General features: G+C 42.8%; 1 protein-coding gene across 1 annotated transcript in view; it reads right to left on the bottom strand.

The window, feature by feature from the left end:
• Window positions 1-25171, bottom strand: part of SHISA6 (shisa family member 6) — a gene marked incomplete at both ends in the record, with an annotated part of 256272 nt that overhangs the window by 11230 nt on the left and 219871 nt on the right. The window contains one exon of the mRNA XM_084298419.1: window positions 562-714. Within this exon, the coding sequence (XP_084154545.1) occupies window positions 562-714 (153 nt within the window). The remainder of the gene's footprint in view (window positions 1-561; window positions 715-25171) is intronic.

The following is a 25171-nucleotide window of genomic DNA, read 5'->3' as shown; positions in this document are numbered from 1 at the left end:
TCCAAGACATCAGAAATGTACCATCAACCAGTGTACGGTGTGGGTCAGGACCGGCTCTGGACACACACACCATGACACATGGTGGGTTTCAGCACTGCTCAGGAAAGGCAGAGATGCTCCTACTGAAATGGATGTTCTCAGCCATTTCAGCAGCTTTTCTTTGGCCTAGGTTTGTCACCTGGTTTCAGCTGCTTGTGCAGATGGTGAGCACCGAGGCGAGCTTGGCTGGTGGAGACACAGCCAGCCTGGCTCATCTTGGCTCCGCCACAAAGAAAAAGGATTCTCAGGTGACTCCACCAGGAGCAGATATGAGGTAGAGGATATGAGGCAGCCCTGTGAGGGGGCCAGTAAGCAAATAACCACATGTGCTCTCATGGTAATGAAGGGACTTTTCCTCTCTACTCTGCCTTGATGGGAAGTGACAGTTGGGAGAATCATTACCAGAGATGCCAACTTGGGCAGTGCAACAACAGAGGGAGGAAGACTGTTGTCTTAAAGTTGTTCCCACCGCGGCTGATGAGCAAATGAGATACAAAGGAAATGAAATGAGCTGGCACCTACTTAGTCTCTTCAGAGAAGAATATTTACTTGGGTTTGTCTTGACAGCAGACTCGTAGGATGGTGGGAGGTGAGAGAGGTTCTGGAAGGACCGGGAGAAGGACAGATCATAAGGTTCAGTGGCAGAAGTAAGGATGTTGTTCATTCGTGGCTTGTCTGCAAAACAAAACAAAACAAACAAACAAACAAAAAAAAAACAACAAAAGAGAGAAAGACACGTCCACAGCATGCACCAAAACAAGATGAGAGGTGAGCCATCCCCACAGATCTGGCTAGGGAGGAGAGCTATATCTGAGCGAGCCTCAGCAACAGGCTTTTGGGCATAATTCAGCTTGGTACCCACAGACTGGTAAAAAATGGGTCCTGTGAATCTGTTTCCTTTCCCACAGCAATTATGGAGAGAAGCAAACTGCCATCTTGACAGCCCCCAGACAGACAGAGCAGCCCTCCTCCCAGGGGCTGCTGGACGGTGGGTCATGTATCCTGCAGGGCTGCACCACAGTGTGGTGGGACCAACCCCAGCGCATCTTGTACAAGTTCAGACACCATCACCTACCTTCACCCAAGCAAGTTATATGTTCCTCAAAGCCACAGAAATGTGTCTGTGGGTTCATTTTAATTTGGGCTGATAATCAAGTTGCTCTCTCATCATGCCAGATTTCTGGCCTGTGCTTTGAACCTGGAAGCTCCTGTACAAAGTCCAGTCCACAGCCCCAGAGATCTGGTGGGCCCTAGGGTGGCCATGATCCCCTGCACATGGGAAGCATGAAGCAGAGCTGAGCTCATCTAGGTGCAGTCACAAGACGAGGCAAGGCCTGGAGAGGTTCCTGAGGTGAGGAAGCAGGGTTGGAGGACGCCCTCCTCTACTTTTTCCACTTTGTTGGTCACTGAGGGAGTCCCCAGCCCATGTCAAAACATCCTCTGTCAAGATGCTAATGCCAAGGGCACTGCCAATAAATATTAGCACTGAACTACAATGTTAAGAGCGAAGTCCAGGCAATCTGCAGAGTTTGCCTCGTAACTGAAATCATGTCCCTTTGCTGCAAGCTGGATGGAAAAAAGTCTTTCATCAGCTCAGCTGAGGGACAGAGGCCTGTTGAGGTAAAGCATTTATAACTCCCAGGTGTTCAAATATTAAAGTAGGCAGAGATAAGAGTATTAAAAATAGCAAGAGCTGATATTGTTGGGAGCAAAGCTAGAAAAGGCTACAGGGTCATTGAAGGGGCTCTGTGTGGGCTTGTAGCAGTGATGGGGTTGCACTAGCTGGGTCAAAAGACCAAAGAGGTGGCCACTCCAAGTGTGCTGTGATGATATAAATCAAAGGACAAAACGTTCTGATGCAGCTGAGGAGCAGCAGAATGCCTAAGGCTTGGTTTCACGCCTGCCTGCCACTCTTCAAAAGGGTGCTCATGAAGAGCAATGCAACATGTGCTCAGTACTCACTCGTGCCTGAAGACCCTCTGTCTCTCCTGATCTATGGACTGGTGGAAATTAAAGCACAGCTTCTGCCCCAAACACAACTGTTTCCCACAATTATTATTATTATTATTATTATTATTATTATTATTATTATTTTATTTTTTTTTTTTCAGGAGTTGTACCATCTCCTCCCCTGCTGCCTGGGTCCTGCCTGGAGCCTTATTTGAGCTAGAGAGCAGGACTCTACTCCTGGAATAGTTATTACCTGGTAAAAAGAACATAACCCCAACTGAGCATATAGCTAATGTGTAATCTCTCTGAGAGCATTATTTTTCTTCTGATGACTTCAATGCATGTCTCGCAGACTGACTGCAGGATTAGGAAATGCATCATATTCATCAGGGAGGGGGAAACAATTGATTAGATATTATCCAGTAAACAGAGACTATATCAGCATGGAAACTATATCCCCACTCCTATTAGTGTTTGTGTGGCAAGGAGCCTGGGGTAAGATCTCTGCAATTTTTACGGCCAGAACCTGTATATAATCTCTATTTTGCATGGACATTTGGGCAAGCTGAAATAAGCCCAGTCATAAGTATTGTGTTCAGTGCCAAAACAGGAGCATTAATTGACTGCTTGCATGAGGTGTATGAAATTAAGTGCCACACATTTCTCTGATGGGCTTGTGCAGAATCACTGCATCTTCTTGCTGCTTTTTCCATCCAGTCAGTCAGGAACTGATCATTTTGATTTTGGCAAATTAGAAGTCACCTTGAAATTCACTACTTATCATTCAGTAAAATAAGTAATAAACTGAAATGACCAAAGATAATTTCAGATGTCTTTTGCATAATGTAGTTTGAGGGAAAGATCAGAGGCCTGAGAAGCTCTAGTAAGGAGAAACATCTTGTGCAGTTTAAATTCTGGGAACAGTTCAGCAGAAGTTTCTTAGTAGTTCATCACTCCTGCAATGTATTTAAGTCACAATTTCCTTTGGTCACTCTTTTTCATTTGTAGTGCTTATTGACTCCTATGGAAGGTGCAAGACATAGTTAATTAACAAGATGTAAATAGGGAGATCTCCCCATTTCCTGCAAGACAGATGAGGTGGCACGCTGCTCTGTTCCCCATCATTCCCACTCATTCCAGTTCAGTTCTATGTTCTGGGCAATGGGAGATGCCCACTGGAAGATGGACAATGTGCTATGGTTACTGGATTTACCTTTGAAAGTCAGTATTAGACCATGTTTGCCTCACCTCCATCCTGCAGCCACATCCCATTTCATGTCTGAGCAAACTTGCAAAGCTATTTGCAGAGGAACATGGATGAAATGAAGCTCACCCAGTGCATAGTGCACTACAGAAATGGGAACATTACCCAGCAACCTCATTTCTACTGGTTTCAAGATTCCCTTTTGCTACAGCATCGAAGCAATCACACCTTTTTACAGCCAATGCAACATCTTAAAATTCAGAAAGTGTCTCTCTGATTAATTCAGTAGTAGAGGGCTCAACCCTGCAGAATTTCCTCTTCTGCTGAGCATCAGCAGTTTCACATTGCTGCTGCCAGAGTGCTGCATTGCTCCAGCCACAGGCAGGGCTGGTGACATGGGACAGCACTGCCAAACACACAAGGCTGCATAACATTGGCACAGTAAGTTCAGGAAGGGAGCAAGCATCTTTGTGGACAAAGACTTGGCCTTTGAAGCTCTAATCTTTCTTCTTGGGGACCTACCAAGCAAGAACAGTGCATTTCTTCTGCTTCATGGGCCAGAACTGTTGAGACAGTCCAAACCCTGTTGTACTTCCATGAAAACCAGTGGACTCATGGACCAGACTCAGAAAGGCTCCCCTGTACCACTTGGATCACGGTCTTAGAGGAAGACTTGAGAAGGTGCCACCCTACAGCAGATGGGAGCTGTGACAGTGCAGAGAGCTCTGCTCCTGAGGAACCAGGAGCACTGCGGCACTGCGGGACTGCCAGAGGAGCACCTCTCCTGCAGTGGCCTTTACAAGGGCTGGCATGTCACCTGCACGGATTTTAGGAGGCTTCAGCACTTCCCTCCATGCACTAGGGATGGCAATTGCAGCTGGCCTCTGAGTGGATGTTATGAATTCACGCTTCTGCTTTATGCATATGCCCCATTACTTTATAAACTATGAAGGAAAGAAAATTGCTCTCATTTCAGGGAGATACTCATTGTACTTTCATCACTTTGCAAATTGTGTGCAAGCACAGGGCTGAGAAGCAGTCTCAGGATTTTTAAAGCTTGTGTGGTGGAGACCAGACCTGAAGTCTGTGAAGTGTCTTGCTCTGTCCTTATTCTTTGAAGACAGTTTCTTTCAAAGTCTGTTTACATGTGGAACGGAAACTTTCATGTATGAGGACAGGAGCAGATGATAACCAAGACAAAAAAAAAAAAAAAAAAAAAAGTGAATTTATGGCAAAGTTTTAAACAAAGCTCAAGTGGCAAAAAGGATGTGCTCCATATTTGCATATGAGTCTGCACATATGTTGTGTGAATTTTGCAAGACATTTCAACAGATGCCTTTTAAAACATTCACCCAGAGAAACCAAACAATGTCACCTAGGAGAAGCTGATACAACCAAGCCTTCTGCTGCTCAGCTTCAGCTCATCCTAGCTTCAGTCCTCTGTCAAAGCACACACTGCTCCCCCAGCACTGCCTTCTGCTCAGCCATTTGAAAGCTCAGACACAAAGTCTTCTCTGATTTGGATGCAAGCTCTTACAAAGGGACACATTCCTCAAGAAAATCTGTTAGTTGCTAATGATGTTTGGTAGCCTTCTGTGCCAAGACTTAGCACCGCCTGAGCCATCCTGGGAATGACACGCTGCTATAGCAGGCACAGAGCTGATGTTCACACACTGGAATTAAAATTTACAAGTTGTATCTTCAGCTTTTTTGGAGGGAGCTATAAGTGTTTTCACACTTTTTTTTTTTTTTTTTTTTTTTTTGTGTGTGTGTGTGTGTTATAAATACTGTTATTAATAGTCTTTTGCATGTCTCACAAAGAATCTCAGAGAGTTTATACATTTCCAGCTCAGATCCTCTGTGGTGTAAATCAGCAGCTCTCCAGTGAATAGCTGTCCTTGTTTATAGGAGTTGGAGATGTGGGGTTTAAAATTCAGTTAGTAGAAAATAAAACACCTCTGCATATCAGGATGACTTTTGGATTAGGTCTTTCAGGGCTGAGTACAGAACAGCAGGCGAAAGGGTTAAGAAGCAAAGAGGGTGAGCTATACTAGCACACTGCAAGATGCCCCTACATGTTACAACGTATGCACATGATTTAATGATATAGCTGAATTATATCACCCAGGGACTATTGACATGATGCTTCTGAGCACACTGTGCTTAACAGGGCATAGCATAGTTACACACCACAACACAGAGTGACAGGAATAATATTGCCAAATAAAACAAAAGGAAAAACTTCAGAAATTATGATTACACTTAGCAATCACAGAAAAAGACACTTTCATTTCTCCCTAGGCTGGTTATCTTTTTACAGGGATGCAGAAAACAACTCATGGCTCTGGCATGAGAGCAGCCAGAACATAGAAGCGTGCACTGCTGGAACCAGGACTCATTCCTGCTGAATTTGAGACTGCAGTTGGAAAACATCAGCCTGTTAACTCCTTCCACCTCTCAAGTGCCTCCTGCTCAAAGCTTGAACCTGCAGGGAGGGGAAGCAGACTCGAAGAGGCAAAGACATCAGGTGTGATCCTGGGAGCAGTCCAGAAAAGTAAGTAAGTTGGTATTAGCTCTAGCCACTGAGAGACACAAATCATCCACCCTGGGTGGCTTAACTGGGGTTAAGCTGTCCTTTCAGCCCTTTGGGACTAGGGCAAGGAACAAGCCTCTGGTGGGCTGGGGCTGATGCAGGGAGCACCACAACCTTCTGGCTGTGTCACAGGGAGCTCTACACCAACAGCATTCCTAGCAATGCAAATAATAAAGAGCCATTGGGCTCAGCAATTCTGCATGCTCTGATATTTATGATGCTGTTGTTTTACCTCCAGAACTTTTTTATTAATTAATTAATTTATTTTCCACTCATGTCCACTCAGGATAAAGACACTGTTTTGCCTCAATTACGGTTCAGGGTCTTCTGCTTCTCTAAGAAGAGCCTGAGGCCAGTGTCAGAGCTATCCAGTTCATGTAGCCCTTTGCTTTCCAGTGGTATTGTCATAAAGAGAAGCTTCTCAGGGTCCTCCCACAGGTGAGAATGGAGACACAGGGGCACATCTGGGTGGGCCATGGGCCACGGGCCACATCAAGGGTGTCAGAACAGCATCTATCTGCATGTTGAGGCATCCATGCTCCGCCGGGGGGCTGCACACAGAGCTGGGACCCTGTTTTAGTCCCTCCATAACAAGGCCATGAAAACAGTGATTCCTTCATCTGAACGCAAGAAATATTTAGTCTAAAAAGCAAAGACCAGTTGCTTCAATGCTGAAGTCTGTAAAGGAAGCTGTCATTGAAAACCTCTGTCTGTGCTCTGTCCCTAGGTTGTTCTCTGTCCTCTATTGACTAGAGGAAGGTCAGCACACATTATCAGAGGCTTGTCGCGTGACTCAAATGCACCCACAACCCAAGTGAAACAAATACACCCCTTGTGCTGAGGCTGGCTCTGCACTGAAGAACATTACCAGTAAATTTCCAGGTCAAGGCAGGTGAATGGTGAGCTTCATTCACCAAACACTTGGCTCCAGTCTGCCTCATGAGAGTGTAACTGGAACTGTACCACAACACACCAATCTCTGTGTACTTTGCTTTGCAAAGTTTGTGCACAAGGTGGTTGAATCACTGATTGCCACTGATATCTCCATCATTAAAGCCCTGCTGCTTTGCAGAAAGTGCAGTGAACATAATGTGTGTACTTGTTACGTAGGTTATATACTGAAGATCTGATTATCTTTAATTTCCTCACATATATTTCTGCTGGGGATAAATCTAATTTAAACAGTCCTTAATTGTTATGATTTTGTAAACAGTATCTTAAACACAATAGACATAGAACTCTCAACAAATTGCTGGAGGAGATGTGACAGTATAGGGAACCATTTTCATATCCTCTGGGATTGTCCCAAATCAAAGCTTCTGGTCTGATGTTAGAAAATTGATGCAAGAATTATTATAGCAATATATCCCCCAAAGTCCTGTTACTGTGTGGGAAGGAAGATGTCCTGAATGTTTGAAATGAAGAGAAGGGAAAGAAAGGAAAAAAAGGAAAAAGAAAAAAGGGAAAAAAGGGAAAAAAAGGGAGGAAGGAAGGAAGGAAGGAAGGAAGGAAGGAAGGAAGGAAGGAAGGAAGGAAGGAAGGAAGGAAGGAAGGAAGGAAGGAAGGGAGGGAGGGAGGGAGGGAGGGAGGGAGGGAGGGGAGGGAGGAGGGGAGGGAGGGAGGAAGGAAGGGAGGGTTATAAATGAGAGGCTCACATACATGCATGTGTGCATAGGAGTTTGTTTAAAGTTCAAATGGGTACTGCTATAGAATTGAATTCACCTCTGTCAGAGTAAACCCAGACATTACCTGTGGAGAAACACTTGACCAAATTAAAAACTCAAAGTGAAGCCATTTGTTGCTTATGGTTTTTGGTTTTACTAAGTATTTTTTTGAGATGATTTTCAAACGAACTGACATAAAACTTATAACGTGAACTTCCTACTAACTATATTATTTAGCTATTTCCTTGTTATTTATATAGACATAAAAATGTTTATACAAGGCTTTTGGCGGTTTAGTGTAATTAAATATGCACTAAATATAATGAGATTAAACTTAAGTAGCAGTAAAAAATAAAGTAATAAGCTTTACAGAAACTGAACCCAGGCAGTCAATATATATTTGTCATAGCTAATGTTATACTGCTTCAGTTCTGTACACCTATCTTCTATTTTTTCATATTTTAATTTTTTTATAAGGGAATATTTTGTATGTACTTGTTTTGTATAAAGACTAAGTAGATAAACAAAATAAATTAACATATCAAAAGGTGTACCTGCATTTCACACGCAAAATTTAGTTGCACATAGAAATGAGTTCTTGAGCACTCACATTCACCTTTTGTATACAAAATAGCCAGTATTCCAGAAGCAGGTGTGGAATTCTCTATTTGGAGCTAAAATATGCAGCTAATGTCTAGAGCTGAAGTTTAGAGCTAAGGGAACCAACATTAAACTTCTGATTTCAGTGGAACTGAGGCCTGAAGGTTACTGAAAGCAGAATTTAGACTGAGGTCGCCAAAGGTCCATAGAAATTTCTGTAATGGGATGTTCAGTGCCCCAGGAATTAATTAGGTACATGAACAGACCCACACCAGAAAGAAAGCCAACAGCCTTCTTTCAGAGGTGAGTTGCTGAAAGTCACAATGGGGAGTTCAGAGTCCTCAGCAACAGCGAAAATGAAATCCTGGTGTGGCAGACCATGAGCTGACAGACCCACTTGCCTCTGGTTATTCATCATGGTCTTCACTGGAAAGTGTCTTCCCGAACTTGCCACGTTCTACAGGACAGCACAAACGTGTCACCTCTCTGCAAACGCTTTTTGCTGGCCAGGCAGCAGGAAAAGGGAGACTTTCATCTCACCCTGCATTGGCTGAGCTGCAAACAGCACTAGGTTAATTAAATGATAGCAGCCTGACAGAAAAGATTATATACGATCCCCTCATTAATTAGTGGTTACTCCTTCCTGCATCAGAAGAATTTGGTATAATCACGCCATGATCTCATGGCTGCATGACCCACTGCGATGGGCATACCCTTGCACTGAGAAGCTGTGTGGCACAACCACAAGCCAAGTTAAAACTGAGACCCTTTTACCTCTGGGAACCTGATGTTGAATGTGAACAGCTCATGTAACTCATGCCAAATTTGCCTTTTTTTTATTTCTTCTTTCCTTTTTTTTTCTTTTTTTTCTTTTTTTCCTCCCTTGGGCCTCATGGACATGGATTTACTTTATTTTATTTCAGTTTGTTTATTTGCAGGAAAAAAAACTGCTGCAGTAATACAAGGGAGTGTTTGCATATGGTGCTGATAAGCTTTGTGTGCATTCAGAGAGGGCTTGTCACAGTGACATCTGCAGGCAGCAGAGCACGGGCCACCAGGAAATACCAGTCCATGGAAACTGGTGTTTGCCATCCTCCAACTGTCTCAGCTGAACAAAGACTGAGTTGTAGACAGAGGTACAGAAAGCTGCTTCCAAAACACTGTTTGGTGGAACAGATGCTCCACTGCAACAGCACATCTGGATCATTCCTCTCTACTTAGATCCTGTTATGATTCCCAAGACCATTGGGGAGGACAATGGTCTGGTGCCATTTGCTCTACATCTGCAAAAGGCTAGCTGGTTAGGTGTGGGGAAAGGAGAGCTCAGGGAGCTTGGCTTTCATCCCTCCTAGACGAGGAGGTCCCTTGCAGAGCCCTGGGCACCACATCTATCACATGTTGAGAGCCTCCTCTGATTATTGCCAGGGTTATATGACTTTGGAGAGGCAATGTAATGGGAATAATGGGAGAAAGTAAGGAACCACAAAGTTGCTGGGATGGTGAGGATAGGATCACCAGCCCAGAGGATCTGAGTTTTCATCCTGATAGGTATTCCAGTTTGCAACAATCCACTCTCCCCATCATATACATGTATACCAGGCCAACTGCATCCTGCAGACACGGGGTGGGGTGGGGTGAGGGGGAGGAACCAAATACGACTGAATCATACAGTTATTTGTAGTCAGATCATTCAAATTGCTTTGTATGACCAAACTGTTTAAAACCATAGAACCATTGAATGACTTGGGTTGGAAGGGACCTTAAAGATAACACAGATCCAACTCCCTGACATGGGCAGGGATGCCACCCACTAGATCAGGTTGCCCAGGGTCTTGTCCAACCTGGCCTTGGACAATTCCAGGAATGGGGCATCCACAGCCTCTCTGGGCAATCTGTTCCAGTGCCTCATCACTGTCTGAGTGAAGATTTTCTTCCTAACCTCTAATCTCCCCTTGTTTAGTTTAAAGCCATCAATTTTTAAGGCACAGTAGTGGAGGGAAAAAAAGAAAAAAAAAAAAAAAAAGAGTTTCTAATCCAAGATCATGAACACTTCTGCTTTGGTTTTGTCTCTCAAGTAGATAAAAAAGAAAAGCATCTGTCAGGTTCAGAAGGAAGTTTAACTGTTCTAGCACATTGTTACTTTGAATTATTGAATGCAATAGGGATCTGGTGGGCGAGCTATGTTAAAACCTCTGCACACAGATCACAGACACAGGTAAACTGGGCTTATCTGTGTCTTTTGGGGTAGATCTGGAATCCCAGGCCATTGTGGATGTGAAGAACAGGTGGTAGCATACAGAAAGAAGACATTACAATTCCATTCCAATTACTTTTCTCATGAAAGTAGTAAATATTAAAAGAAAACAAAAAAAGAAAAAAGAGAGAGAAAAAAAATATTTAAAAAGGTAGTTTGAGAGTGTTTGAGGCCTTCAAATCATGTTCAATAAATATTTCTATGTTACTGCAAGATCTAAAGCTGATGTTTCCCCTGTGGCTTTGGGAGATAGGAAAAAAAAATAATTAGTCTTACAACTGAAGGTAACATGCAGACTGAGCAGCAGCAAGACCCACCCAGTAGGAAAGGAAAAGACCAAAACTTTGAGGAGACTTTTTTAAGGCTCCAACCCTTTTTTGCAACAAATTGTGGAAGTTCCTATTCAAGCACACATGACTTTCACAATAAATCTGTTCCCTAGTATTTGTCAAGACGAAGTTCAAGAGTTAAAAAACAAAAAAATGCCAGAACACAAAGAGCAACAAATACAGCAATTCAGAGCAACAGGTAGAGAGAACCAATACCTATTAGGATGAGATCTACTCATCATTTACTTGTTCCTTAGCAGAGAGGAGGTTCCAGCTGCAAGTGCTGGAGGAATATCTCACATTCACAGGGTGAAGGGTGCAGGGAAAAACAAGGAGGAGACCCAGACAAGGCACGAGGTGAATAGGGAAGAGAGCAGAGGGCTGGGGTGCACTCAGAAGTTGCACTGATTGCACAGCGGCAGTGGGAACCAGCGACTGGTTTGGGTTTGGATGGAGCTGGGAAGAGGCAGGTGGTTTGACTGGGTGGTCTGTGATTGCTATGATGCTGGAAGGGACATGCTGCCCACACCTGACTACTAATCTTGAGCCAAGGCAATCAAAGCAAGGAGGGAGCTAAGGTAGAGCTAACACAAATTCTGGCCACATATTATGATACCAAAATCATGCCAGTTTAAGAGCCCCTACCCCATATTCACTGTCCTTCTAACCTATCTTAAAAAAATGCACAAGCAGCACTATGAGTTGAGGGGCTTGGCTGACAAGATCGACTTTTCTTTGGTTATCATTTGGATGGTTAAATCTCACAGAACTTTGCTGATGTGAAAGTGAGAAAGGAACAACCAGACAAGGGAAACCACAAGGTTGATAGGTAAAGCTATAAAAGATTGGGCCATATTTAATTGTGTGCTCTAATGTAAAATATGGTCCTATGTTTAATGTTAATGGAATACATCATTCATGCATCATTGCCATAGGAACCATTCCATTAACATTAAACATGCTTTGATACCAGTAAATATTACTGGCTGGCAGAGGAAAGTTACAACAAGTGTAATTTTGCTCTTTGTTTTCTCTTACCATGTGTAGGTGTCTGGGTGGCACTGTTTAGTATCAGGTGATTATAATTTTGTTCTTGGTCATCTGAAATTCACAGAGAAAAAAAAAAAAAGATCCCTTTAAGAAACAGCTTAGCAAACCCACTGATCTACAGATGATAATTACAGCTCACAGTATTCACAGGAAATCTCAGCATGATTAAAGAAAGAAGAAAATGCTTAAGAAAGCAGAAGTTTCTGTTATGTAGTTCGCTTAAAATTCCAGATGCAAGAAGAACATGATAATAGCAAACTGCTCCCCTTCTGCTGAGCCTGCAAATTAGCGTTGTCTGTAAAGGTAAGAAGCATGCCCAGCCAGGAACAAACCAATATCAGTGGTGTCTTCCTGGGAGCTGCTGGAACCTCACAGCCCCAGCTCCACTCCTCCTCCATCCCACATGAAGCTTTCCAGGACATTACCGCCAGCTACACAGGTAACAGACTCTCTCACTGAGACCACAACCTTACACGATAGCAATGTCACGTAGAGTCTAGGGAAGGATCAAGTAAGTAGCTTCATAATGCAGGAGGAAGAGTTCAACAGCTGCACCTGGGCTGCAGCTCTCTCTCCCCTGAGAGCTGAGACTACCACAAGACCTGGTGGATTCATATTAAATGCACCATGCTGAAAAGTAGGAGGGAAGCAGTCAAAGGCAGCTTGACTGCTACCTTAGTGATTAGTAACTGTCCAGATAAAGTTTCCAGAAAAACATTCAATAAAGAATTAAGTGTCTTTGTCCAGTACTTTTTTGTTTGGTATGGGGATTGTATTAAAGTAGGGGGAAAAGATTTCAAGGATTTTACATCTTATGCCTAATGTCTAATCTGCTATTCTTGAGAACCTCTCATGGATATTTCACTTTGCCCCCAGGAGACCTGTTTCATAATAACTTTCTTACTGCTTTTTAGATCAATTTCTTCTTCCTGTTTACCAGGACCACGGAGAAAATCCCTGTTCTTTCTGCAATAGTTTTTTATGCCAAAGTTATTTTGTGTTCCCTTAACTTTATTCTTCAAGCTAAATTACATAACTTCCTGTATGCTTCCCTATAAAATTTGCTTTGCCTTTGATTGTTTCCATCCTAGTACCCTGCATGCTTTATGATTAAACTAGATCCTTCTCCAGCCTTGTGCCCAGCCTGGGACATGTTTGTGGGAGGAGACCTTACTAGTACAAAGTGGAATATGTGGATTTTTCCAAGTGCTCTACTCTTGTTCACACAAACTTGTATGGTATTTTCCTTTTCCATAATGATGCAAAATTCCTGGTTCATATCAAGTTTATGATTCATTATGCTTTTCCTGCTTTTCAAAAGAACTGCAACTTGTCCATTTGTTCAACAAATACAAAGTTTTTTAGTTTTCTTGTTTCAGTCCAATGCATAGCATTTTTCTCCATTTAATCAATTTATTTTCAGTCTATTTCTCGAGTTTTTAAAGAGTATTTTAAATTCCAATCCCATCCTCTAATAGACTTATGGTCATCCGAGCTTTATATCATCTGTAAATTTAATAAGCAAATTCCCTTTCCACCAGTAACAAAAAGACTGAATGCAGAAACACATCAGTTCATCTTTCTACTGATATTTACTCACTTTTTATGGTTAGTCAGCCATTATGGCATCTACCCTATCGAGGTTCATTAGCACCATGTTTCTCAAATTAGTCTCACATTACTTTCCCACAAATAACTGAAAACCTAGCTAGAGTCACAGTCCCTCATACAAGCTATTTCTCCCTGGATAAAAAAGCACAGTAATAATAATAATAATTAAAAGAACAGCTTGACATGATTTGTCTGCTACTTTATCTCACTGGAAATTCATCTCCTTGCACAACATACTGAATGTCTGTGTACAGCCAGAGTTAAAACCAGAGATTATTATTATTATTATTATTATTATTATTATTATTATTATTATTATTATTATTATTGGATGTCAACAGACTACGTACCTTAACTTACTTAGCATCTCCATCTAGAAAATAGATACTTATCAAATACACTGCCAGTGAAGCTTAGAAATTATTAGCCTGGCTAGCAGTATGTTATGAGCAAACCTTGAAAGGAGGTCAGGTTCCCACAGGCATTTAAAGAGTCCTTCAGTAAGTGGCCGACAGATCTCCTAAGACAGAATTTTCCTTTTGATCTTCCATTGACGGTTACTTTTAGCAAGCAAAAATTCTGCAGTCATTGCTTGTGATTTTGTTTCTGTTCCTCCATACTGCCTCCTTTCACTTTAATGTGAAAACAGAAGCAGAAGATGAACGGCATAAATTTAACTCTTTGATATTTCTGGAATCCCTCTCAGTCTGGAGGGACTTTCAGAGGTTTGGGATCAGCTAGGATACTTGTCATCCAGTTTCCAGCAAGTATGGCACAGAATTCTGCTCACTAATTTCTACATTATGTTTTAACGTTTTCTGGAGTTCAAACAAATGCTTTTGGTAATACAGTTTTAAAAGACTTTACATGATGGTAAGTCTGACAGATACTTAAAAGAAATAACTGCAGTATTTTTAGACTTTGCTACCAAAAAACATTATATACTTTAGTTCTCAATCATCTGTCTTCAACTCCTATTAGATCTTTCATATTTTTTGGCCAGAGTAAGAAAACAATTTATTATTAGAAAACTCCTCCAAAAGTAGATATTTCTAGATCATGAGACTTGTCAATCAGCAACTTGATTATTCTCTTAGATAGTCTAAATATTTTGTGCTTCTGAAAAGCTTTAGAGATAAAGTCTGGGCCAGACTTCAGTTATAGTCAGTTCATGAAACTGTCAGGCACAAATGTGTTCTGGATATTGCCATTTCAGTGGTGTTTAGTCAATACAGCCAGCAGCTGGGTTGCTGAGACTGCCAGATACACAACTTTAGAGCAGTCTCCTCTATGCAGAATTTGTAGGGTCTTTGGTTGCAAAGGCAGCCATTCTGCTCAGTGTGCATCAGGGGTTTCTGTGCCCTGATAGCAACTGCTTCTCTCTTACAGCTGTTTTTCCGTTCCTGAGTTCATAGAATCACAGAATTGCTGAGACTGGAGACGTCTCTGGAGATCATCTGGTCAACCGCCTAATCAAAGCAGGGTCAGCTAGATCAGCATTGGCCAGAATTTGGCCAGCAATTTGGCCAGCAATTTGGGCAATCAGTGGAGATTTTGAATATCTCCACTGATGGAAAGTATTTCTAGTGCTCCACCACCATCATAGTAAGAAAGTTTTTTTCTTAGATTTAATTGGAATTTTCCGTATTCCAGTTTGTGACCATTGCCTCTTGTCCTATCAGTGGGCCCCAGTGAAAGAGCTTGGCTGTTTTCTTTATTTGTCCCATCAGGTATCAATACACATTGATTAGATCCTCCCCAAGACTTCTTTTCTCCTGACTGAATAGTCTGAGCTCTCTCAATCTCTTCCTATACAACAGATGTTCCAATTTCTCAAACATTTTTGTGGTCCTACTCTGGAGCTTCTCTAGAATGTCTCTCTCCCCTGTGCTGGGGACCCCACCACTGGACCCAGCACTCCAGATGTGTCTCGCCAGCGCTGAGCAGAGGGGCAGGATCACCCACCTCGACTTGCTGTGCTTCTCCTAATGCCACCCGGGATGCTGGTGGCCTTCTTTGCCACAAGAGTGCGTCATGGGATCATGTTCAACTTCGTATTCATTATGTATTTTACCAGTTGTTTCATCCATCATTTATTACTTTAAATTATTTAATTGAATTATTAAATCTATTTTTGAAAGGTTCAAACTAAGTACTGAGTAATGAGCCTATTGTATTTTATGATGACCTGTCCTTGACATTTTCACCTGGTAACTTCACTGAGCATGAAAATTTCTACACAACCATTTCTCTCCTTAAAAAGTGAGATACATCCCCAGGAGGTCTCCATACTTCCATGTGCTTTGTATAGCAGCCTGTGGTACCTATGCTAGTTCTTCTGGATTTCAGCCAGGCATAGGGCTGCAGTTATGCAGTGTAGTTAAGGACAGCAAGGACTTCCAGCATGGCTATGGCAAAGCTATTTTTCAAATCAAATTGCTAAAAACATCCAAAGATACAAACTGTTTGTCCTATTCTCTACTAATGCTGCTCACGCTAGAGGAGTTGACAGATAAAAGGCTACACAGAGATGATGGAGACACGCATTTGAAATGTGAGCATTTAAAACAATAACTGGCAAAACTTCAGCACATTAACTATTCCAGAAGGGAAACAACGGTTTTCTCTCTCCTCGAGACACAGAGTACTCCAAAGCAGTGACTTCCTCCGGCAACCTCACTCCTGGGGCAAGATATGTCTTCACTAAGGACAGTATGACTATATCAGCATGAGTAGGAGCCATGGTCTTGTGACTCAGCTTTCTATTTCACCCTAATTCCCTCCCCTCCCCTCCCCTCCCCTCCCCTCCCCTCCCCTCCCCTCCCCTCCCCTCCCCTCCCCTCCCATATTTGCTCTGAAAAATCTCACATGCTCTTAGGTTACTGTTTAAGAAATGGCATTTAAAATAGTCTTATCCTGAATTATTGGCATTTTCATATGGCTGAGCTAATCAGGCATCTGAATGCAGTACTTGTCTTCATTTACAGTTTCTGTAGCCTATTGTAAACACTTTCTAAGCAATAAAATGCTTTAAAATGATGGCCGAGCCTTCCTACACCTCTTCAGGTTTAACAAGATAATGCTGTTAATTGTGAAATGCCAGTTAGGCAGAAGCATATCTATTGTAGAGACAAGGATCTGAGTTCAAAGCTATTTACTAGGAAACTCCATTAGGGAAATAAAGGATTCATAGTGCTCTGAATTGCCAGACCACAATGCAAAATTTCTGAGCACAGCTGGAGGAGTGATCAGATACAATAACCAGCAGAAAGAAAGAGGCATTTTACAGTGGGAAAGAAAACCTGTGGTCCCAGAGCCTTGGGAATCTGGGAGAAGCCACATGGACAGACGGGGCTGTAAGGGTTTCAAGTTTCTTTGCAAAGAAAATGGGCTCATACAGTTAGGACAGAGAAAAATGCTGCATCCTACAAGACTGTGTCTGTGGTCTACACGTGAATCCTATAACCGCTGCTCTGGGAACTAGAAGCCATGTGGGGATGGGGCTGTGGTGGGGGCGTTAATGACAGGAGAAGGGAAGATGGAGCAGGAAGGATGGGATGCTGGGCCTGCATGAGGGATGGTGCAGGAGAAGTGTGACACAGGTCAAGAGAAGGCTGTGTCCCTCTGAGGTGAGGAAAAGACCAAGTCTTTAGGAGGGAGAAAGAGAAGTCTGCAGGTGCCAGGGGACGAGGGCCTGTCTAGGTGGCCTGGCTGCCTTGCTCAGGTGGCCTTTCTGCTGCAGGTACCAGCCTGTCCGAGCCCTCCAGAAGGCTTAATGCTACCAGGTAGGACCCAGTCGTAAGCACCTGCATTAACTTAGACAACCATGGGACCAGCCACAAAGCAGCCTGCCCTGACATCTCCTGCCTGGTCATGTCCCTGCAGGAGGCCCTATGCAGCCACCCCAGAGAAGTGGCCCCACCGTCAACACAATGTGCACAGCATGTCCAGTCCCCAGCTGTGCTGCCCACCTCATACCCCTGCCACCATCAGTGCCAGCACTGCTGGGGACAGGCCCCAGCACCCAAATTCTGCCCGTGGCAGTGACATCTTGGACGCTGAAAAGGGGAGAGCTTCTTCTGAGGCAGGCCGTCATTCAGTGCTAAGGGCATCAGATAATCTTGTGCACTGTCACAAAGCTCTCATTGTCTCTTATCCTCCTCCCTTCCTCCTGTTTCTCCAGGTCTCCCTGCGGAGGTGACACTGAGGTGGGCTGGCAGCTCCCCGTGGCCAGGCCAGGTGTCTCCTGCAGGAAGGGGGTTTCTGCTGGGCTTGGAGTCAGGCCTCAGAGAGGTGTGGGTATGGGCACATGAGAGGGGTTCAGGTGCTCCCCAGACTTTCCCAAGATCCTTTCCTCAGTGTCCCCAGCCAGCATCTCCAGATGGAGAGGAGAGATCTCTCAATTAATAATCTCCCAGATTTTGCTGAGAGTGCATTGCATTTTTTAAAAGACTTAGTCTGGTGTCAGCTGTGGCATCCAATGATTGATTTGAAGAAATGCAAATGTCTTCTTTACTGTGGATGATAAAACATGAAGCTGTAATTTTCCCACTGAATATGCAGAATGCTTTATGGTCACCAAAACAACAAAAGAAGTAGCTGAGCGACTTTGGTGATGGGACAATATGAACTCCCTCAGATATCTATGGGCAATGGGCACTGTAAGTGCCCAGAGCAGATCAGGATCAGACCCCTGGGGACCTGAAAGCATCTCTAATGGCCATGTGAAATCAGCACACCCTGGGTCAGCTCCAGGGCGGGATAGACTGAATAGCCCCTCACACCCTTCTTCTCAGAGGTGGGTCTTTGTCTGCGGAGGTATCGATCTCAGCATTGAGAGGATCTCTTCTTCCTGTGGTCAGGTTTGACAGCTCTAATTTGCAGCATAAACTGCAAAGTCAATTGTCTGCCTCAAGGTGTAAAATTCTGAGTACCTGGTGAAGAAAACTTTAAATATACCCCAAAGAATTCCCATTGTATTTCTTATCTAGAAGATGCTCTTAAGAAACGATTCTTTTTGTGTAAGGGCCTTTGTATAAGTAACCTTTCCTTTGCTACTTTGTTTTACTCTACTCTAGGGTACATTTTTTTCCATCTCAGGGATTTTATGTGTGTTTATTGTTAATAAAAACTTGATTTATTGTGATCTCCAATGGAAAAAATAGCAAGTGTCAGAATATGGAAAGAAATTGCTGTATTTTCTGGTCTGTCTTCCCTAATAAAGTCCCTTATAAAAACAGCAAAGGAAGGATATTTTTAATATATGCCAGCTATATAACAGATATATGATAGCTCTGAAAGTCATGCAATAATTTGTGTTAGTTTTGCAGTAGTTATTAAAGCAGTGGGAACTGCTCTGAAATCTATATTTGACAGGACCAAAGAAATGGACTCAACAGAAGCCATTCCCCTATGAAATACACTTTCTTGCATTCTGCCCCTCTGGTCTTTTCAGCAGCCTCAGCGTTTGCCTACCTTCGGCCTTATTCTCCAGCTGAGATATTCAGCAAAGAACATAACAAGCAGTTTATTTTTCTGATGACAAGATAACTGTTTGCCATCTGCATTAATGAAACGAAAATCCCCTTCAAGAGCTAATCTTCCAGAGTACATAAATGCAGCAAAAGACTACAGACTTTAGGAACTGAAAGAGATGGAGACCCCCAAGGCAATGAAGAAAGCAGACCAAGAAGTGATGATGAGAATGTAAATGCCTGTGGCACAAAGCTACCAGTTTATTATCTGCCTGTCCCCATTGGGCTTCTTTTTTTTTTTTTTTTTTTCACAATTTGTGGTCAAGGTTGTACCACCTGAACTGATGTCCTTCAACTGCTGCCATGCTGGTCAGGCAAAACTGAGCAGCGTGCCTGGGTGAGGAGAGAAGACAGCGACCCTTCTCTACAGGAAGCCTTCTCCCATCAGTTCAGATCAGACAGGATGGTGGCAGAGGGCATCTCCCAGCACTGGGGACTGTCCCAGGGAGCTGGCGGAGGCTGAGCCCTTGGTCTCCTCCTGAGGGAGACCTGCCCAGCCAGGACTCTGTGGTGCCTTACCAGGGTGACGAGCATACAGATGCTAAGCCTAATACTCATTAAAACCCAGCTGTCTTTCATGTACATTAGCCAATAACTACTCACCTTATACTTTTATATTATGGATATTCAGCCTTGCAGTGTTTCTGCACCTGGCTAACGATACCCACACTGACACCCAAAAAAGGGACTGTAGCAATGGACACAAGAGTCAAAAACAAAAATTAAGCTACTAGTGAACTCAGAACATCAGTTGTTAAAGGGACTGGAGATGCCAGATTAAAAGCTGTCCACAAACCTTTAATTTGATCTTCATTAAGTCAGGTTTTTGTTCCACCATTCCAGCCTATTTTTCAACTGTAATCCTATGACTCATTCATTGAACAGGATGCTCAGGGAATAAGGCAGCTATTCAAGAGTTATTTTAATCCTCATTAAGTAGTGAATGACCCTGTTCTTTAGTATCCCACGCCATCCAAATACTGCACTGATTATGGAAACTGTTATTTTCCATACAGGCTTCCCTCTAGTTCTCATCTAAGTCTCACAAATGTCTCTATACTCTCATTACAGGTAGGGTGGGCTCTGTTAGCCCCAGATTTAAGCTGAGCAAGAGAGCAATTGTACCTGCATCTGCAAGATTTTATTACTTTGAGGAACCCCCATGGAACAGACAGGTCAAATTTTGCAGATCATACTGGGGATTTTTATTAGGATTTTGCAAGCATAACTAAGATGCTAATTAATCATATCACTTTTGTGGGGAAGGTAAGGCAGGTGCAACCATTTCTGGTTTACATGTGGGGAAAATGAAGAATGCAGGTGAAAGCACTTCCTGAGGCCATGCAGCAGCACAGGGAGGATGGAGAAGCTGGAAATGCTCCCCCCAACCCAGCTCCATCCCAGGATGGTTACTCTCCTCCCCCAGCCCCATCATCACAGCAGTGAGAGCACATCCCACTAGTTACAGCTGTGGAAGCTCGATGGAGCTTAGCACCTCTGAACATCTTGCAGGTGTTGGAAACTTCAGCAACGAGAAACCAAAGTGATGTGCAGAGGCTCTGATTAACTGAATGGCTCAGCTTCCTCCAGGCTGCTCCCAGGAGGCAGGCCCACATTGGCAGAGCCTCCCCAGCATCCTCCGACAGAAGGTCACCTACTGCCTGTCCCCTCAGCAGCATCTCTGAGGGCACAAGGAGCCTTTGCTGCCAGCCTGGCTCTGTGGTTAGCTCACATAGCAGGGTCAGGCAGCAGGCAAGTGTTTCTCACTCCTTTGGCTACTTCAGACTTGCCAGCAGGATTTGTGCGGTGGCTTGACTGCAGCCTCCTCACTGGTGGCAAGAGAGAAGCCAGCCAAGTGCTTACCCTGCCCAGTTGTCAGGTGGTGCCTGCTTCTCATGTCTTGGTGCTCCTGCTCCACTATATGGTAGAGACTAACGCCCAGAGCTACCCTGTCCAAACAGAACTCAAGGCAGATATTTCTTCTGGGAAAAAAAAAAAAAATCCATCTTGTGCGTAAAGACTGTATGAACTAAGATTTCACTGGAAACTTCATCTCAGCCATTAGCTACTTTTTGACTTCTTCTTTTTGCAATGGAAGGTGAAGTCTTTTGAAACTGAAGTTACTTTTATGTGGACACATGAAGAGTCTAGTCTAACGAGTGAAGGAAAGAAATGGCAGAACCCAGCTCAACCCAGATGAAGTACTTGCTGTAAGAGCAAGCTACTGATGGGAAGCTAAGATTCTACTGTTGATCTGGTTACAGTTTCTTATCAGCAGGTTTTTTATGTAAGTGTGTTTGTATCTCTACAGGGACATAATGTGAGAGTGCATATGCTTTATACATATACCTGTATAAAGCACCTATGATGGGTTTTGCCCCATGCTCAGTGCACAGTCCAAACTGGAAGACTCAAACACCTGTAAGTACCAGAACTGTCTTCCCAGAAAGATCTTATTTTGGCTACCAAAGATCACATATTGCAGCTTTAATCCTTTATGTCTGACTTTCTATGCACACTTCTGGAGCCTGTCAGCATTGGCAGGAATAGTTGATTGCATGGGGGGAACTGAGGGTAAAACGTATCAGAAATGCATGATTCGAAGGCAGATGGGTGCAATCATCAAGTCTGGAGGCTGAAGTGCTTGGACAACCATGGTTAGAGGTGGTCCTCATGCAGAATAACAAAGCATATGTGGGTACAGGGGACATCTCACTTCCTTTGAAATGTTCTCCTTTCCTTGGCTTTGCGACAGGTAGGGCTGTGTATGGAAGCTGTAACTTCTTCACAATAACCAGTATTGTTCTTTCATTACTTCAAGGTTAAAGGAAACGGAGACTTAAATGAACAGTAAGAAGACCACTTGAGAAAAATCACACAGCCTGGTGGGTACACCAAAAACAGGTGGAAGATAATCCTTTGTGAAAAATGATCCTTCTCCCACAAACATCTGAGCAAACAATGGTAGTGTGAGAAGGACTGTCTCATACAATGGAGCTTCAAGTTTGCTCACAAAAACATCTGTCTGTTGAAAGCACTCAGAACTCACACTCTCAATCACATTAGAATTTCTTCCTCCTACACGTGTCTTAAATCTAGTGATGCAACGCATACCATGAAAGCTATACCCACCCCTGAACTCCCTACACACAAATACATCTCTCCTTCATGGTGCATTTGTGTAGATATTAACTGACTCTTTCAAAACCATCAGTGCCAAACTGCAAAAGAAAACTCTCTGGAAGACCTCTTTATGAGGAAAACACAACTTTTGTTTTTAAGCAACTAGAGTTAAAAAATACACCTACAGAAAAATAAAACTATCCAAAAAAAAAAAATCTCAGTCTTGGCTAGACTGATATTTTAAAAGAACACTGTGTTGAAGATAAAGGTTACACAGTTTCAAGTATCTCTCTCCAAGGAAACAGATACCTTTTGAAGCATCTTTGGAGAAAGCTGTTTTCTTGATGAAGAAATGTTTTTCCTCCAGGTACACAATGGAATATAAGATCAAATAGTGCAGCTTTTTCCAATGCTAACTAGACTCACCAGCAGGAGACTCTGGAAAAGAGACCTGTCCTGCACAGGAATTTTTCAGCAGCCATGCCTCTGTATTTAGAAAGCAATAGTGACAATAAACCCTCCAAAATGGATACGTTTGAACTCAGGATTAATCTAGAGTTTAAAATCTCTCTGTAGCATTTCAGACTTTATTTGCTCTGATTTTCTTTGATTTTATTTGTTTATTTGTTTATTTATTGTATATTTAAGGCTGCCATTTCTTGCATGTTTCAGCATAAATCAGGAAAAAGAAATGGGGAAATTAACATAAGAAATCCAGATGAAGAGAAAGAGAACAGGGACCTTCTTTCTGGGACAGAAAGCTCTGCATGGCTGGAGGGAAACTGCACTGTACAAATTTAGTTGGTGTTGACAGTCAGTGCCTGTGATCTCTTCTGCATTTGAGAACTTCTCACCGACTCTCCAAACACAAAGTAATTAGATAAATATGGACTGGGTTTCTCAAAAATCAAACAGCTGAACAGGCTGCATGACTAATATTAGATAGCAATGCACAAACAGCATCTGGGGGGAGCAGTCCTGGATGCTAACCTTTGGAAACACATCTAAAATACGCAGATCACAGTGAAAACATATGGTCAGACAGGAAAAAATAAAAAAAAGAGAAAGAGAAAGAGAAAGAGAAAGAGAAAGAGAAAGAGAAAGAGAAAGAAAAAGAAAAAGAAAAAGAAAAAGAAAAAGAAAAAGAAAAAGAAAAAGAAAAAGAAAAAGAAAAAGAAAAAGAAAAAGAAAAAGAAGTGTCCTTTAAAAGGCATTTCTGAAGATGAAGTTGATTTTGGAGGATATAAATAGTATGGGTCTCTACAGCAGAATTAGTTAAATGCAATCTTATGTGGAACACAGCCAACTATTGCACATTCAGAGTGGAGAAAGAATTATGCTAATACCTTTGGAAGAAATACATGGTTGTTTTTAACCCTATGGTATTGGCAGGAAAGGGAACACAAAGTCCTCCCCATGTTTTCCCTCTTTCATGAGGTACCAAGGGAACCAAAAAGTGAGGATGAAATCACTACAGGAAGGGCTCTCCAGTGGGGTTGGACTGCACTCTCACTATGAGAGCAGAAAGCTAATACCCTATTCAGTGCTGCGCTTTAGGGAACAGACCAAGGAAGCCTGACCTTCCCATCCCACTCTCCCTTTACACAGAAGATACAGACTACTTAGCAGAAAGCCAAAGCCAGAGGCCTCCTTGCTTGTTACACTCCAGGCATAATTCACTAGTAACAGCTTCTTGACAGACAAAAAAAAAAAAAAAAAAAAAAAAAAAAAATTTGGATTCCCATGCAACCAAATGGGGTTTCCTCAAAACAGGTATGCAGTCAGTGATGCAGTCCATGCTCCCCTGCAAGAGTGTCCAGTGGCCCTGTATCTTATGTCATGGGCTAGAAAAACAGAAACCCCATGAGATGCTCTAACACACCCTTGTGCTCTAACTCCCTGGGTCAGGTAGAAAAGCAAACACCAGTTTGGGGTTTAGCTCTCAGGAAAAGGGATTTAAAGAGCAGTGGAGCCAGGAGGCTGCTGGAGTTCAATGGCATCCATAGCATCATGGGGCAGAGAAGAGAGCCAGTGTGGTGGCTGGTGAATTTGCAGTGTGCCTAACCTCACATGCAAAAATACTCAGAAAATTAGGGGAAAAGGAACTTCTAGCTCCAGAAGCAAAAAGGTACCCCACATAGGACTGTCTCCTGACTAGCCAGGCACATAAAGGATAGTAACTAATCCAATTCCTTTATATGGAGTGAAATTGCAGATTGAAATTTTATTCCTAAGTGAATTTGACACTCAAACTGGGAGAAAACTCAAGGGAGGAAAACCCCTCTTTATGGGTCCCTGAGCTTGGTTTAGAGGCAGGGAACTCTTCTTGTAAAATCACTTATTATGTCCAGCCACCCAGATGGAAAATCAAAACAGACTGAAACTCCTTGAGAAAAAATGCTCTTCCTCCAAGCCCAGATGTGAAGTCAGTTCATTTTCAGCACCTAATTAATTTCCTGGTCTCAGTTTCTATTTCCCCCTCAATAGCTTGGGGCAGATACTTTTCCTGTAGCCTTAGAGGAAGATGCCCACAGACCACAGCAAGGAGGGTGGGCTGTGAGCTTGCACCAGAATGTGGACATGGTCCTTCCAGCCTCCGCTCTGGCCTGGGAGTGGGAAATGTACCTTCTTATTATCAAGATGATGCTATAGGAAATCAGATTCTTAACTCATCAACTGATTTTAAATCACACTGAAGACACAGAAATTCACTTGCTGTCAGTCTGCCAGTGAGACACAGTCAGCCTGAATGTGCCTGGACAGTGAAGCAGGGACTTTCTCATTATATTGCACAGTTCTCTGCTAGGGGCCAGGAACAAGAACATTTGTGTCATGATTGTTTGAAGTTTATTTCTTCCTTTTGCTGATTTCTGGCATTTTCTGCTCCCGGAAGCTGGACTTGTTTGCATGCTTGTTAACTGCTGAGCATCGCTTTGGGCCAGCACTATACAGACAATTAAGACCCTGAAACAATCTAACACTGATCATATTCTTAACTTCAAGCATGTAAGTTAAGTCACTAGACCTAATGAAACACTTAAAATGAACCATAGGCATAAATGCTTTATTATGGCAAAAAGAAAGTGGCACTATGTTAAAGAACTAAAAGCTCTATTTAAATCCATCCCTAATCCTAACAGCAATTAAGCAGATGGTTAACTTTAAGCATCTGCTTAAGTCTAACTGGAGTCACATTAAATGGTGTCTTTCAAAATAGAAC

The sequence above is a fragment of the Netta rufina genome (assembly GCF_964035555.1).
Source record: "Netta rufina genome assembly, chromosome: 19".
Lineage (NCBI taxonomy): Eukaryota > Metazoa > Chordata > Aves > Anseriformes > Anatidae > Netta > Netta rufina.
This window is presented reverse-complemented; position numbering and strand designations above follow the sequence as displayed.